General features: G+C 40.6%; 1 protein-coding gene across 2 annotated transcripts in view; it reads left to right on the top strand.

The window, feature by feature from the left end:
* TTC27 (tetratricopeptide repeat domain 27) overlaps positions 1 to 13,472 on the top strand; it is a 195,695-nt gene that overhangs the window by 44,938 nt on the left and 137,285 nt on the right. For both annotated transcript variants that reach the window (XM_011935991.1, XM_011935992.1), the window contains exons 6-8: positions 1,845 to 2,009; positions 4,157 to 4,290; positions 10,004 to 10,116. In XM_011935991.1, coding sequence (XP_011791381.1) covers positions 1,845 to 2,009; positions 4,157 to 4,290; positions 10,004 to 10,116 — 412 coding nt within the window. The remainder of the gene's footprint in view (positions 1 to 1,844; positions 2,010 to 4,156; positions 4,291 to 10,003; positions 10,117 to 13,472) is intronic.

Raw genomic sequence — 13,472 nt, 5'->3', positions numbered from 1 at the left:
GGGTTTCACCGTGTTAGCCAGGATGGTCTCCATCTCCTGACCTTGTGATCTGCCCGTCTCGGCCTCCCAAAGTGCTGGGATTACAGGCTTGAGCCACCGCGCCCGGCCTTCTTCTAGATTTTCTAGTTTATTTGCGTAGAGGTGTTTATAGTATTCTCTGATGGTAGTTTCTGTTTCTGTGGGATCAGTGGTGATATCCCCTTTATCATTTTTTTACTGCATCTATTTGATTCTTCTCTCTTTTCTTCTTTATTAGTCTGGCTAGTGGTCTATCTATTTTATTAACCTTTTCAAAAAAACAGCTCCTATATTCATTGATTTTTTTCGAAGGGTTTTTCGTGTCTCTGTCCCCTTCAGTTCTGCTGTGATCTTAGTTATTTCTTGCCTTCTGCTAGCTTTTGAATGTGTTTGCTCTTGCTTCTCTAGTTCTTTCAATTGTGATGTTACGGTGTCGATTTTAGATCTTTCCCGCTCTCTCCTATGGGCATTTAGTGCTATAAATTTCCCACTAAACACTGCTTTAGCTGTGTCCCAGAGATTCTTTGTTTACACTATGTGGGGAAAACCACCTACTTAAGCCTCAGTAATGGCGAACACCTCTGCCTCCACCAAGCTAGAGCATCCCAGGTCGACTAGACTGCTGTGCTGGCAGCGAGAATTTCAAGCCAGTGGATCTTAGCTTGCTGGGCTTCGTGGGGGTGGGATCAGCTGAGCTAGACCACTTGGCTCCCTGACTTCAGGCCCCTTTCCAGGGGAGTGAACGGCTCTTGTGTCTTGCTGGCATTCCAGGAGCCATTGGGGTATGAAAAAAAACTTCTGCAGCTAGCTTGGTGTCTGCCCAAATGGCTGCCCAGTTTTGTGCTTGAAACCCAGAGCCCTGGTGGTGTAGGCACGCACCCAAGGAAATCTCCTGGTCTGCGGGTTGCGAACATGGGAAAACCTTAGTATCTGGGCCAGAATGCACCGTTTCTCATGGTACAGTACCTCAGGACTTCCCTTGGCTAGGGGAAAGAGTTCCCAGAACTCTTGTGCTTCCTGGGTGAGGCGACTCCTCACCCTGCTTTAGCCTGCCTTCCATGGGCTGCACCCACTGTCTAACTAGTCCTAGAGAGATGAGCCTGGTACTTCACTTGGAAATGTAAAAATCATCCACCTTCTGCCTTGATATCTCTGGGAGCTGCAGACCGGAGCTGTTCTTATTGGCCATCTTGACAGCCAGCCACCCCTGGCCATTTTTTTTTTGGAGGCAGTGTCTTGCTCTGCCGCTCAGGCTGGAGTGCAGTGGTGCAATCTCAGCTCACTGCAATCTCTGCCTCCCGGGTTCAAGCGATTCTCCTGCCTCAGCCTCCTGAGTAGCTGGGACTACAGGCACACACCACCATGCTGGCTAATTTTTGTATTTTTAGTAGAGATGGGGTTTCACCATGTTGGTCAGGCTGGTCTCGAATGACTGGCCTCGTGATCTGCCCGCTTCAACCTCCCAAAGTACTGGGATTACAGGTGTGAGCCACTGCGCCCGTCCCCCCCCAATTTTTTTTTTTTTTTTGGCATGGTTAAGACAAATCCTCTGAGAAAGAGCAGGGTTATGAATCATATCTCTCAGGATTGTGTGGAATAAAGGAGATAGTGTACATAATGTCCTTAGCTCATGTCTGGAGCATGTAAGTGCTCAGAGAATGCTGGCTGGTAACTACTAGTGTTCCTGTATTCCTCACGTCTTAACGTTTAAAATTATTTAACAACAGAGACTATGTACTATATACTTTATGTATTATAGACTCTATTTTACACATTAATATATTTTTATTCTCATAATTTTTAATGTTTTATCTTTTGTCTTACAGTGATGAAACTACAGAATCTGTTTGTAGATGATTCAGGTCGATATTTGGCTATTCAATTCCATCTGGAATGTGCATATGTGTTTTTATGTTATTATGAGTACAGAAAAGCAAAAGATCAGTTGAATATTGCTAAGGATATCAGCCAATTACAAATTGATTTGACAGGTAAGACTTTTATTTTTTGTGGATAATTGATTTTATTTTTATGATAAAACTATACATTGGCAGTTTGTATTGTATGTTGGTATTTGATTTTCTATATCCTATTTGCTTTACAAAAGTAGACTTTAAAGGCTTCATTTACAAATTTATAGTTTATAACAAATTTGAAATGATATATTTTCCTTATTTCTAGAGTTTTCCATTTATAGCACTGATCTATTTAGAGGTGTTAGTAATAGCAGCCAGGCAGTACAGAAACATGCTTTTGAGCCTTTGGGGGATAGGCCCATAGAGGCCTTTCCTGACTAAGTTTGGCCTCTCTGCATTGCCCTTTCTTGTAAATACCCACCTATTCCTTCCATCTTGCTTTAATTTTTTGAGAATGAGTCTCCCTCTGTTGGCCAGGCTGGAGTGCAGTGGTGCCATCTTAGCTCACTGCAACCTCGGTCTCCCAGGTTTGAGCAATTCTCCTTCCTCGGCCTCCTGAGTAGCTGGGATTACAGTGCCCGCCACCACGCCTGTCTAATTTTTTTTTTTTTTGTATTTTTAGTAGAGATGGGGTTTCACCATGTTGACCAGGCTGGTTTTCAACTCCTGACCTCAAGTGATCTGCCTACCTCGGCCTCCCAAAGTGCTGGGATTACAGGCGTGAGCCACCACACCCAGCCCACATTCTCTGCTTCTTATCGAGCTAGTTCTATAAGTAAAATCCTTCCGATATATTTTGAATAAATATGATTTTGTGGGCTTGTCTCAGATCGTAGCTACCTTTAGTTACATTGTGTATAGGGGTAAAATTGTTTAATATTGAGCTTGTAACTTGAAACAATGGCCATATATCAGTTGGAACAATGGCCATGTGTAAGTTGTCTGTATATGAAAATATAAGTAATGTATCTTGTGAGGTTAGTTTCAGAAGTTATGTTTTTAAATATTTTGATCCTAGGAGGCTTTTTTGGGACTATTGATGGCATAATACTTAATTGTTGGTATATTTACTAGCTAGTTCTTCATATTTTGTTTTCTAAGTTAGGGTTGAAGAACTTAGAAATACAAATGTGGTGTTCACAAATACGAGAATCAGTTTATTCTTTTTTTCCACTCATCTATACCCTTACTATAAAAAGTAAGCTGTGGTTGGGTGCTATGGCTCACGTTTGTAATCCCAGCACTTTGGGAGGCCAAGGCAGGCAGATCATGAGGTCAGGAGATTGAGACCATCCTGGCCAACATGGCAAAACCCCGTCTCACTAAAAATACAAAAATTAGCCAGACGTAGTGGCACCAGCCTGTAATCCCAGCTACTCGGGAGGCTGAGGCAGGAGATTCACTTGAACCAGGGAGCGAGAGGTTGCAGTGAGCCGAGATCGTGCACTACAGTCTGGCGACAGAGCAAGACTCCGTCTCATAACAACAAATAAATAAATAAAATAAAAATGAAATAGTAAGCTGTGTTGAACAATTTCAGTGTCTATATTTAGCATAACATATTTAAAAGGTTAATGTATAACTTAGAGCCAGACTCGTAATAGGGTAAAATCCAGACTTCCTAGACTGGTCTCTGTAATCAAGGATTTTTGTAATCTGACCTTGTCCAGAGAGTGGATGTTGGAACTTTTGCTTCCCTTAAAGTGGTTTGGAAAACAGCTATTCTGCAGCAAGTTATTTCAGAGACATAATGAAAAAATTTTGGTCTTACATGAAGTCAGATAGTGTGATAAACTGTTGATTTAGAACCAAAAGATCCTGTAGCTCTGGTTCTGATGCTGAGAAGCCCTGTGATCATGAACAAGTGATTGTATTCTCTAGAACTTTTGTTTTTGTCATCTGTGAAAAAGAGATAATAATAGTTCTACCTACAACACTCAATGTGTTACTTTTTTTTTTTTTTTTAAAGGGTGGTAGTTTGATGCAATAATTAGTATGTGAAATCTAGTGGCAGAAATCCTGGGTTTGAGTCTGGTACCAGAGCTTAATGACTTTCTAATTTTATAAGTCATTTAAAACCTGAGACTGGGCCTCAGGACTTTCTTTTGTGAAATGGAGAAAATATCTTGTAAACTCTAAAGCACTCTGAAAATATTGCTCTTCATGACTGTACAGTAGATCTGATAGGTAACTCAGTAGACACCATTTTATTGTTTTTTCAGGTGCTTTGGGGAAAAGAACACGGTTCCAGGAAAATTATGTGGCACAACTGATTCTAGATGTAAGAAGGGAAGGGGATGTCCTTTCAAATTGTGAATTCACTCCAGCACCCACTCCTCAGGAACATTTAACTAAGGCAAGTAGGATTGCAAGTTATTACATTCAATTAATACCTGAGTCTAACAATTTCAACAGGTGAGTACCATAGAAACACTGAGTGGGTTGGGGGCGGACTTCATTTTATTCTTTCTTTTGCCTTTTCAAGGTTTATGGGTCAGGGAGACCCCGTGTTTAAACCGTCTTTTTTCCTAACCCGTATATAGAGATAAATAGTCCTTTTCTTTTAGGATTCAGTAACTATGAATTAGTAATGCAGTTAGTTATATATTACCCCTCTTTTAGAAATTCAAAAGGCATACTGGGTGGAGACCAATTTTTCTATCTGCTGTCATGTTTCCTTATGTTTGTCTTCTCTTGGAATCTCTTAGGCTTTTTCTAAATATATAAACAGATTATCAGAATTCCTTTTCAGTAGTTTTGTGATCGAGCTTTTGTTTCTCTGTCATTATTGGGTGGTGGTTGCCTTAGTATGTTTATTTGACATGTCTAATGAATTATCTTCTTTAGTTTGAATTATGACTCTTGGTCAGTTTACCTAATTATAGTCCACTCCAGCTGCTTCCATGGAGCCCTTTAGCGTTTATGCATGTGTTTTCTGATCCCAGGAACCCCCAGCTACTTTTTTTTCTTTTTTGTTTTTTGAGACGGAATCTCACTCTGTTGCCCAGGCTAGAGTGTAGTGGAGCGATCTCAGCTCAATGCAACCTCGCCTCCCGGGTTCAAGCAATTCTTCTGCCTCAGCCTCCCAAGTAGCTGGGATTGCAGGCATGCATCACCACGCCTGGCTAATTTTGTATTTTTAGTAGAGATGGGGTTTCTCCATGTTGATCAGGCTGGTCTTGAACTTGCAGCCTCAGGTGATCTGCCTATCTCGGCCTCCCAAAGTGCTGGGATTACAGGTGTGAGCCACCGTGCCCTGCTGTGTTTATTGTTTTTTAATGTGGAGTTGTCCTATAGAAAATTATCTCCCAGTGATTGGCCTAACATGGTGGCTCATGCCTGTAATCCCAACACTTCGGAAAGCTGAGGTGGGTGGATCACTTGAGGTCAGGAGTTCGAGCCTAGTCTGACCTAAATAGTGAAACCCTGTCTCTATTAAAAATGCAAAATTAGGCCAGGTGCAATGGCTCACGCCTGTAATTCCAGCACTTTGGGAGGCTAAGGCGGGTGCACGAGGTCAGGAGATCATCCTGGCTAACATGGTGAAACCCTGTCTCTACTAAAACTACAAAACAAATTAACCGGGTGTGGTGGTAGGTGCCTGTAGTCCCAGCTACTCAGGAGGCTGAGGCAGGAGAATGGTGTGAATCCAGCCAGGAGGCGGAGCTTGCAGTGAGCCGAGATCATGCCACTGCACTCCAGCCTGGGTGACAGAGCAATATTCCGTCTCAAAAAAAAAAGAAAAAATACCCAAAAAAACAAAATTAGCCTGTTGTGGTGGTGCATGCCTGTAATCCCAGCTACTTGGGAGGTTGAGGTGGGAGAATTGCTTGGACCCGGGAAGTGGAGGTTGCAATGAGCAATGAGTGCAATTGCACCATTGAACTCCAGCCTGGGCAACAAGAGCAAAATTCCCTTTGAAAAAAAGAAAAAGAAAAAGAAAAAAGAAAATTATCTCCTGGTGATAAATAGGATATGTTGAGTATTATGAGAAATGTATGAAAATGATGTATAATTTAATACAGAATTTAATTTTTTTTTGCTTGCTTGTTCTTTCTTGCTTGCTTTCTTGCTTTCTTTCTTGCTTGCTTGTTTGCTTGCTTGCTTTCTTGCTTTCTTTCTTCTTAAATGGAGATGATGTCTCACTATATTGCCCAGGTTTGTTTCAAACTCCTGGGCTCAAGCAATCTTCCTGCTTCAACTCCCACTGGGATTAACCATATAACACATGTTATAGGGTTAATATGGTTAACATTTTTAACATATTACATGTGACTATCAGAAAGTTTTTCAGGATTATTTTATTTTATTTTAAAAATATTGGCTGGGCACGGTGGCTCATGCCTGTAATCCCAGCACTTTGGGAGGCTGAGGCAGACGGATCATGAGGTCAGGAGATCGAGACCATCCTGGCTAACATAGTGAAACCCCGTCTCTACTAAAAATACAAAAAATTAGCTGGGTGTGGTGGCAGGTGCCTGTAGTCCCAGCAACTTGGGAGGCTGAGGCAGGAGAGTGGCGTGAACCTGGGAGGCGGAGCTTGCAGTGAGCCGAGATTGTGCCACTGCACTCCAGTCTGGGCGACAGAGTGTGACTCCATCTCAAAAAAAAATAAAAAAAAAAGTTTTACCTGTTTGTCTGTTTAGAGACCAGGTTATGAGACTGGTTAATTTTTGTATTTTTGGTAGAGATGGGGTTTCACCCTGTTGCCCAGGCTGGTCTTGAACTTCTAGGCTCAAGCCATCCACTTGCCTCAGCCTCCCAAAACTGTTGGGATTATAGGCATGAGGCACTGCACCGGCCACAATTTAATCTTTTTATATTCGAATAAAATACATTCAGATAATCTTAGGGTCTTTGTTAATTACTACTTGAAGATGGAGAGTACAAGTTGTATGATGTAGGTATGGATTATATAGAAACATAGCTTTTTTTTTTTTTTTTGAGACGGAGTCTCGCTCTGCCGCCCAGGCTGGAGTGCAGTGGCCGGATCTCAGCTCACTGCAAGCTCCGCCTTCCGAGTTTACGCCATTCTCCTGCCTCAGCCTCCCGAATAGCTGGGACTACAGGCGTCCGCCACGTCGCCCGGCTAGTTTTTTGTATTTTTTGGTGGAGACGGGGTTTCACCGTGTTAGCCAGGATGGTCTCGATCTCCTGACCTCGTGATCCGCCCGTCTCGGCCTCCCAGGTGTTGGGATTACAGGCTTGAGCCACCGCGCCCGGCAGAAACATAGCTTTATTCTCATGGGTGGAAGATAATTGTTTGTTAAGTTGGTTATATATCATATTTCCTTGTGTCAAACACATTATTAGGTTGTAATATACACCATCTGTTTAATAACCATTTTTCAGGAAAAGGAAAGAACACTACCATAGCATTTATAGTGATTACAAAATATATCCTTATTGGAAATGTTACAATGTGGCTCAGTGTGGTGGCTCCCGCCTGTAGTCCCAGCACTTTGGGAGGCCAAGGTGGGAGGGTCACCTGAGGTCAGGAGTTCCAGACCAACCTGGCCAACATGCCGAAACCACGTCTCTACTAAAAATAGAGAAGATTATCCAGGGGTGGTGGTGTGTGCCTGTAATTCCAGCTACTTGGGAGGCTGAGGCAGGAGAATTGCTTGAACCCGGGAGGTGGAGGTTGCAGTGAGCCGAGGTCACACCACTGCACTCCAGCCTGGGTGACTAAGTGAGACTTTCTCCAAAAAAAAAAGAAATGTTACAATGTGAAAATATATATTTTATTTTTTTTTGAGATGGTGTCTCATTCTGTAGCCTGCCTTAGTCTCCAAGTAGCTGGGACTACAGCCACATGCCACTATGCCCGGGGAATTGTATTTTTAGTAGAGATAGGGCTTCACCATGCTGGCCAGGCTGTTGTCGAACTCCTGACATCCGGTGATCCACCCACCTCAGCCTCTCAAAGTGCTGGGATTACAGGCATGAGCCACCATGCCCAGCTTCTGTCTAGCTTCATTTAGCTCCTAAAGTCTTCCTTGTTTTTTTGTTTAATTAGAAAAAAATTTCACCCAAGATTATTGAGGAATAATTTACATAAAGTATACCTATTTTGAATTACACTTTGTTGAGATTTAACAATTAGACGCATGTAACCACCGCTATAATGAAAAAAAGTTTCTCCAAAGAGTGCCCCCGTAGTTCTTTGCAGTCAGTTACTCTCTAGTCTGCTTTCTGTCATAGATTAGATCAGTCTTTTCTAGAATTTCCAATAAATGGAATCATACGGTATGTAATCTTTTGTGTCTGGCTTAATGGTTTTAAGATTCAGCCATGTTGAAATACCAATATGAACTGCTGGTGGACATTTAAGTTATTTCTAGCAGCTATTACTAATAAACCTGCCTAGAAAATATGTATGTAAGTCTTTGTGTGAATATAAGTTTTTTTTTCTCTCTTCTCTTTTTATTTTTGAAATGGAGTCTCACTCTATTGCCTAGGCTGGAGTGCAGTGGCAAGATCTCAGCTTACTGCAACCTCCACCTCTCGGGTTCAAGCAATTCTCCTGCCTCAGCCTCCCGAGTAGCTGGGAGTACAGGTACATGCCACAATGCCTGGCTGATTTTTGTATTTTTGGTAGAGACGGGGTTTTACCATGTTTGCCAGGCTGGTCTTGAACTCCTGACCTCAAGTGATCCACCCACTTTGGCCTCCTAAAGTGCTGGGATTACAGGCGTGAGCCACCATGCTTGGCCTCTTTTGCCCATTTTTCATTTGGGTTGTCTTCTTATTGAGTTCTAAGAGTTCTTCATATTCTGGATACAAGTCCCTTTTCAGATACGTGTTATGTCAATATATTTGGATCCGGAGCTTGACTTTTTGTCTTCTTAACAATGTTTTCAGAGAACAGACGTTTTTAATCTGATGAAGTCCAATTTATGAAGTTTTTCTCTTATAAGTCATGCTTTTTGTGTCCTAATTAAGGACTGGTGCCTTTCCATCTCAAGGTTACAAATATATATTTTTTTATGTTTTATTCTAGAAGTTTTTTTAGTTTTAACTTCTGTATTAAGGTCTGTGATTAATTTTGATTTAATTTTTGTATATGATTGAGATAAATGTGAAGGATCATTTTTTTTTTTTTACAAATGGATATCCAGTTGTTCTGACATCATTTAGTTACTTTTTTTTTTGGAGAGACAGGGTCTTGGTGTGTTGCCCAGGCTGGTCTCAAACTCCTGGCTGCAAGCTTCCTCCCACCTTGGCCTCCCAAAGTTCTCTAATATCATTTATTGAAAGGCTTTATCTACTGAACCACCTAGGTACTTTTACTGAAAATCAATCCATCACATAGGCATGGGTCTAACATTTTGGACTGTATTCTGTTCCATTCACTTTGTATGTCTGTCTTTATGCCAGTACCATACTGTCTGGACTTTATAGTAATTCTTGAAATCAAGTACTTCTTTGTATTTTATTCTTTTTAAAATTGTTTTGGTTATTGTCGATCATTTGCATTTCCATATAAATTTTAGAACGAACTTGTCAGTTTGGCATTTCCATCATTGATAACAAGCTATTTGTGAGAAATTTCTCAACTGATCGCGCTATATTGCTGAGACACAGAGTTGGGAAATTGATGTTTTTGATTAGAATTTAGAGGCAGAATAGAAAGATCCAGTTTTGAATCCTGATGCTGTCACATACTTTGAGTGTGATCTTGGATGAGCTTCAAGTATCTGATTCTTTGTTTTTCATCAATAAATAGGGATAGAAATGCCTATTGTCTGTGATTATTGTGAGGATGGATTTGAAAAATGTTTGTAAGGCTATCTGCAGAGGGGCTTTTGCATACTTGGCTCAATGAATGATAGCTGTTATTCCCTATTATTGTCATTGTTTGTGCATTCTTGAGGTATAGAATGGCACATCTTTCATTTCTGGAAGGTAAATTGTTTCCAAATATGTGTTTCACAAGAAACAACCTGTTGACCATAGGTAGACAAGGTAAGTTAACTTTATCCTTTCTAGCAATCTATTACATGCCATTTTGGTGAATGAATAAAATTTAATTTTTGGTTTAAGTATTTTCTTTTGTATTCCACTAGAATCTTGAGCTCAATGATGACACCATTCTGAATGACATAAAGTTAGCAGATTGTGAACAGTTTCAGATGCCCAATCTGTGTGCTGAAGAGCTCGCTATTATCCTTGGAATCTGGTAAGTTAATGACTGACTTGACTACTTTGAACACTTTGCATATTGATTCTCTTATGTGAGGAGAATCTTCATTCAAGGAGGTTCCAAGAGTTCTGAATGAATAGGGAATTTTTGTAGTGCTTATGAAGATCAAGAGGAAATACTTGGAGAGCCAATTAAAGGACTAGACATTACGAATCTCCTATGAGTTGGTATATGTATTCTTCTGTTTCCTTTATAAGCAAATTTCTTTGTTTAACTTTAGCTAGGAGTAGATTTTTAATAAAATATTAAAGACACGTGAGAATGACTATTTTGAGATTTGAGGATATTTGCATTTCAAAGGATAGGATTATTTTTTAATACTGTAGAACCTTATCTGTGGTCAAAATAGTTTTTCCTTTTTTTTCTGATTAGAAATAATATCAAATTCGTGAAAAATGTTTATGGGCAGGGCAATACAAATAACTTTTAAGAATAAGTTTCCAACATGATACTGTTTCATTCCTGAAGAATTTGGTGTATATTTCCAACAATAATTTGTAAATAGTCACAATACAGCTATCAAAATCAGAAAGTTAACATTCATACTTTGCTATCATTTAATTCTTAGACCCCATTCAAATTTTGCTAGTTGTCCAGATACTCTCTTTTAGAGCAAAAGATCCAGTCTAGAAAATATGTGTCATATTTAGTTGTCATGTCTCTTTAGTCTTTATCAGTCTGGAATAGTTCCTCATTTTTGCTTGACTTGCATGATCTTGACACTTGACATTTACAAGTCCATTATTTTTAGACTTTCCCTCAATTTGAGTTTGTCTGATTTTTTTTTAATAGTTGGATTCACCTTATGCATTTCCCCCCCCACCCCGAGATGAAGTTTTGCTATTGTTGCCTAGGCTGGAGTGCAATGGCACGATCTCGGCTCGCCGCAGCCTCCACCTCCTGGGCTCAAGCGATTCTCTTGCCTCAGCCTCCTGAGTAGCTGGGATTACAGGCTCACACCACCACGCCTGGCTAATTTTTTTGGATTTTTAGTAGAGATGGGGTTTCACCATGTTGTCCAAGCTGGTCTCGAACTCCTGACCTCAGCTGATCCACCCACCTCGATCTCCCAGAGTGCTGGGATTACAGGCATGAGCCACTGCACCCAGCTACATTATGCGTTTTTAGCTGGGATGTCAGAGAAATGAAGTTTTGTTATTCTCATTGCATCCTAGCAAGTAGAATATGATTTGGGTTTGCCCCTCTACTGGTGATGTTAACTTTGATCACATGATTAAAGTGGTGTTTGCTAGGCTTCTCCAAAGTTATTCTTTTATTTTGTAATTAACATTTTATTGGCCAGGCACGGTGGCTTACTCCTGTAATCCCCGCACTTTGGGAAGCCGAAGCGGGTGGAGCACCCAAGGTTAGGAGTTCGTGACCAGCCTGGCCAACATAGTGAAATCCCGTCTCTACTAAAAATACAAAAATTAGCCAGGTGTGGTGGTGGGCGCTTGTAATCCCAGCTACTCGGGAGCCTGAGACAAGAGAATTGCTTGAACCTGGGAGGTGGAGATTGCAGTGAGCCGAGATCACGCCACTGCACTCCAGCCTGGGTGACAGAGTGAAACTCTGTCTCAAAAAAAAAAAACTTCTTTTTCAAAAAAAATAAACTTTTTCAAAAAAAAACTTTTTCAAAAAGAAACAACTTCTTTGAAAGGTACTTTTAGACTAAATGAATATCCCATTTGTCATCAAAAGATTTATTAATGTTCAAAATAGAATCCCCCATAAAGCTATAATATTGATACCAGTTAAATTAGTAATAGGCAATTTAAGAAAGGGAGCATTTGAAAAAAATATTGTTCTTTTTTTTTTTTTTGAGACAGAGTCTCGCTCTGCCGCCCGGGCTGGAGTGCAGTGGCCGGATCTCAGCTCACTGCAAGCTCCGCCTCCCGGGTTCATGCCATTCTCCTGCCTCAGCCTCCGGAGTAGCTGGGACTACAGGCGCCCGCCACCTCGCCCGGCTAGTTTTTTTTTGTATTTTTTTAGTAGAGACAGGGTTTCACCATGTTAGCCAGGATGGTCTCGATCTCCTGACCTCGTGATCCACCCGTCTCGGCCTCCCAAAGTACTGGGATTACAGGCTTGAGCCACCGCGCCTGGCCAATTTTTGTATTTTTAGTAGAATGGGGTTTCACCATCTTGGCCAGGCTGGTCTTGAACTCCTGACCTCGTGATCCACCTGCCTCAGCCTCCCTAAGTGCTGGGATTATATGCATTAGCTGCCGTGCCTGGCCTGTTTTCATTCTTAATGTATGGAATATTTATATACATTTATATGCCCTTTAAAATTTGTTAAATTAATATATGGAATATTTGGAATTACATTCCATATATATTATGTGTCCACATATATATATTGCATATATATTATAATTATATGTGGAATATTTCATATATTCCATATATTAAGAATATTTAATATTCCATTTGGAATAGTCTAATAATAAAACTAACACTGGTGAAAAGTCAACTGTTATTCTGAATCTCATGTTTGTGATTTTGTTGCCTTTTTAAAAATATTTTAATTCATGTTTTGTATGCTTGTAAGTCAGTTGCTTAAATTTGCTTGTTTTTGAGCTTTATAAAAGTGGTATCTTATAATAAACATATAGTCCTCTGTGATGTGCTTATTTTCTCTCATTATTGTATTCCTGTGATTCATGTTGTTATATGTAGCTGCAGTTTACTTTGCAGTATAGCATTCTGTTGGATGATTATATAACAACTGGTCATTTTCCTTTTGGGCATTTGGATTGTTTCCAGATTTTTCCTGTTATACACAATATTACTGTGGATATTTATGTATCTCGTTCTTGATGTATCTGTTCAAGAATTTCTCTGGGCTCCATATCTAGGATGGAAGTACTGAGTCGAGGATATATGAATGTTCACAAAGATAGTGCCAAATTGTTTCTTTCTTTTTTTTTGAGATGGAGTCTTGCTCTGTCACCCAGGCTGGAGTGCAATGGCGCAATCTTGGCTCACTGCAACCTCTGCCTCGTGAGTTCAAGCAATCCTCCTGCCTCAACCTCCTGAGTAGCTGGGACTACAGGTGTGCGCCGCCACACCCAGCTAATTTTTTTGTATTTTTAGTAGAGATGTGGTTTCACCATGTTGGCCAGGATGGCCTCGATCTCTTGACCTCATGATTCGCCTGCCTCGGCCTCCCAAAGTGCTGGGATTACAGGCTTGAGCCACCGTGCCCAGCCCAAATTGTTTTCTAAAATGATTCTACCAATAATGTAATTGATCCTGGATCAGCAGGATCTAAGAATGCCTATTGTTCTGCCTCCTTGACAGCTGTTATAAAAACATTTTTTTTTTTT

Source organism: Colobus angolensis, unplaced genomic scaffold (genome assembly GCF_000951035.1).
Source record: "Colobus angolensis palliatus isolate OR3802 unplaced genomic scaffold, Cang.pa_1.0 Scaffold15, whole genome shotgun sequence".
Classification (NCBI taxonomy): domain Eukaryota; kingdom Metazoa; phylum Chordata; class Mammalia; order Primates; family Cercopithecidae; genus Colobus; species Colobus angolensis.
Note: the sequence above shows the minus strand (reverse complement) of the source record. Positions and strands in the feature narration are given on the sequence as shown.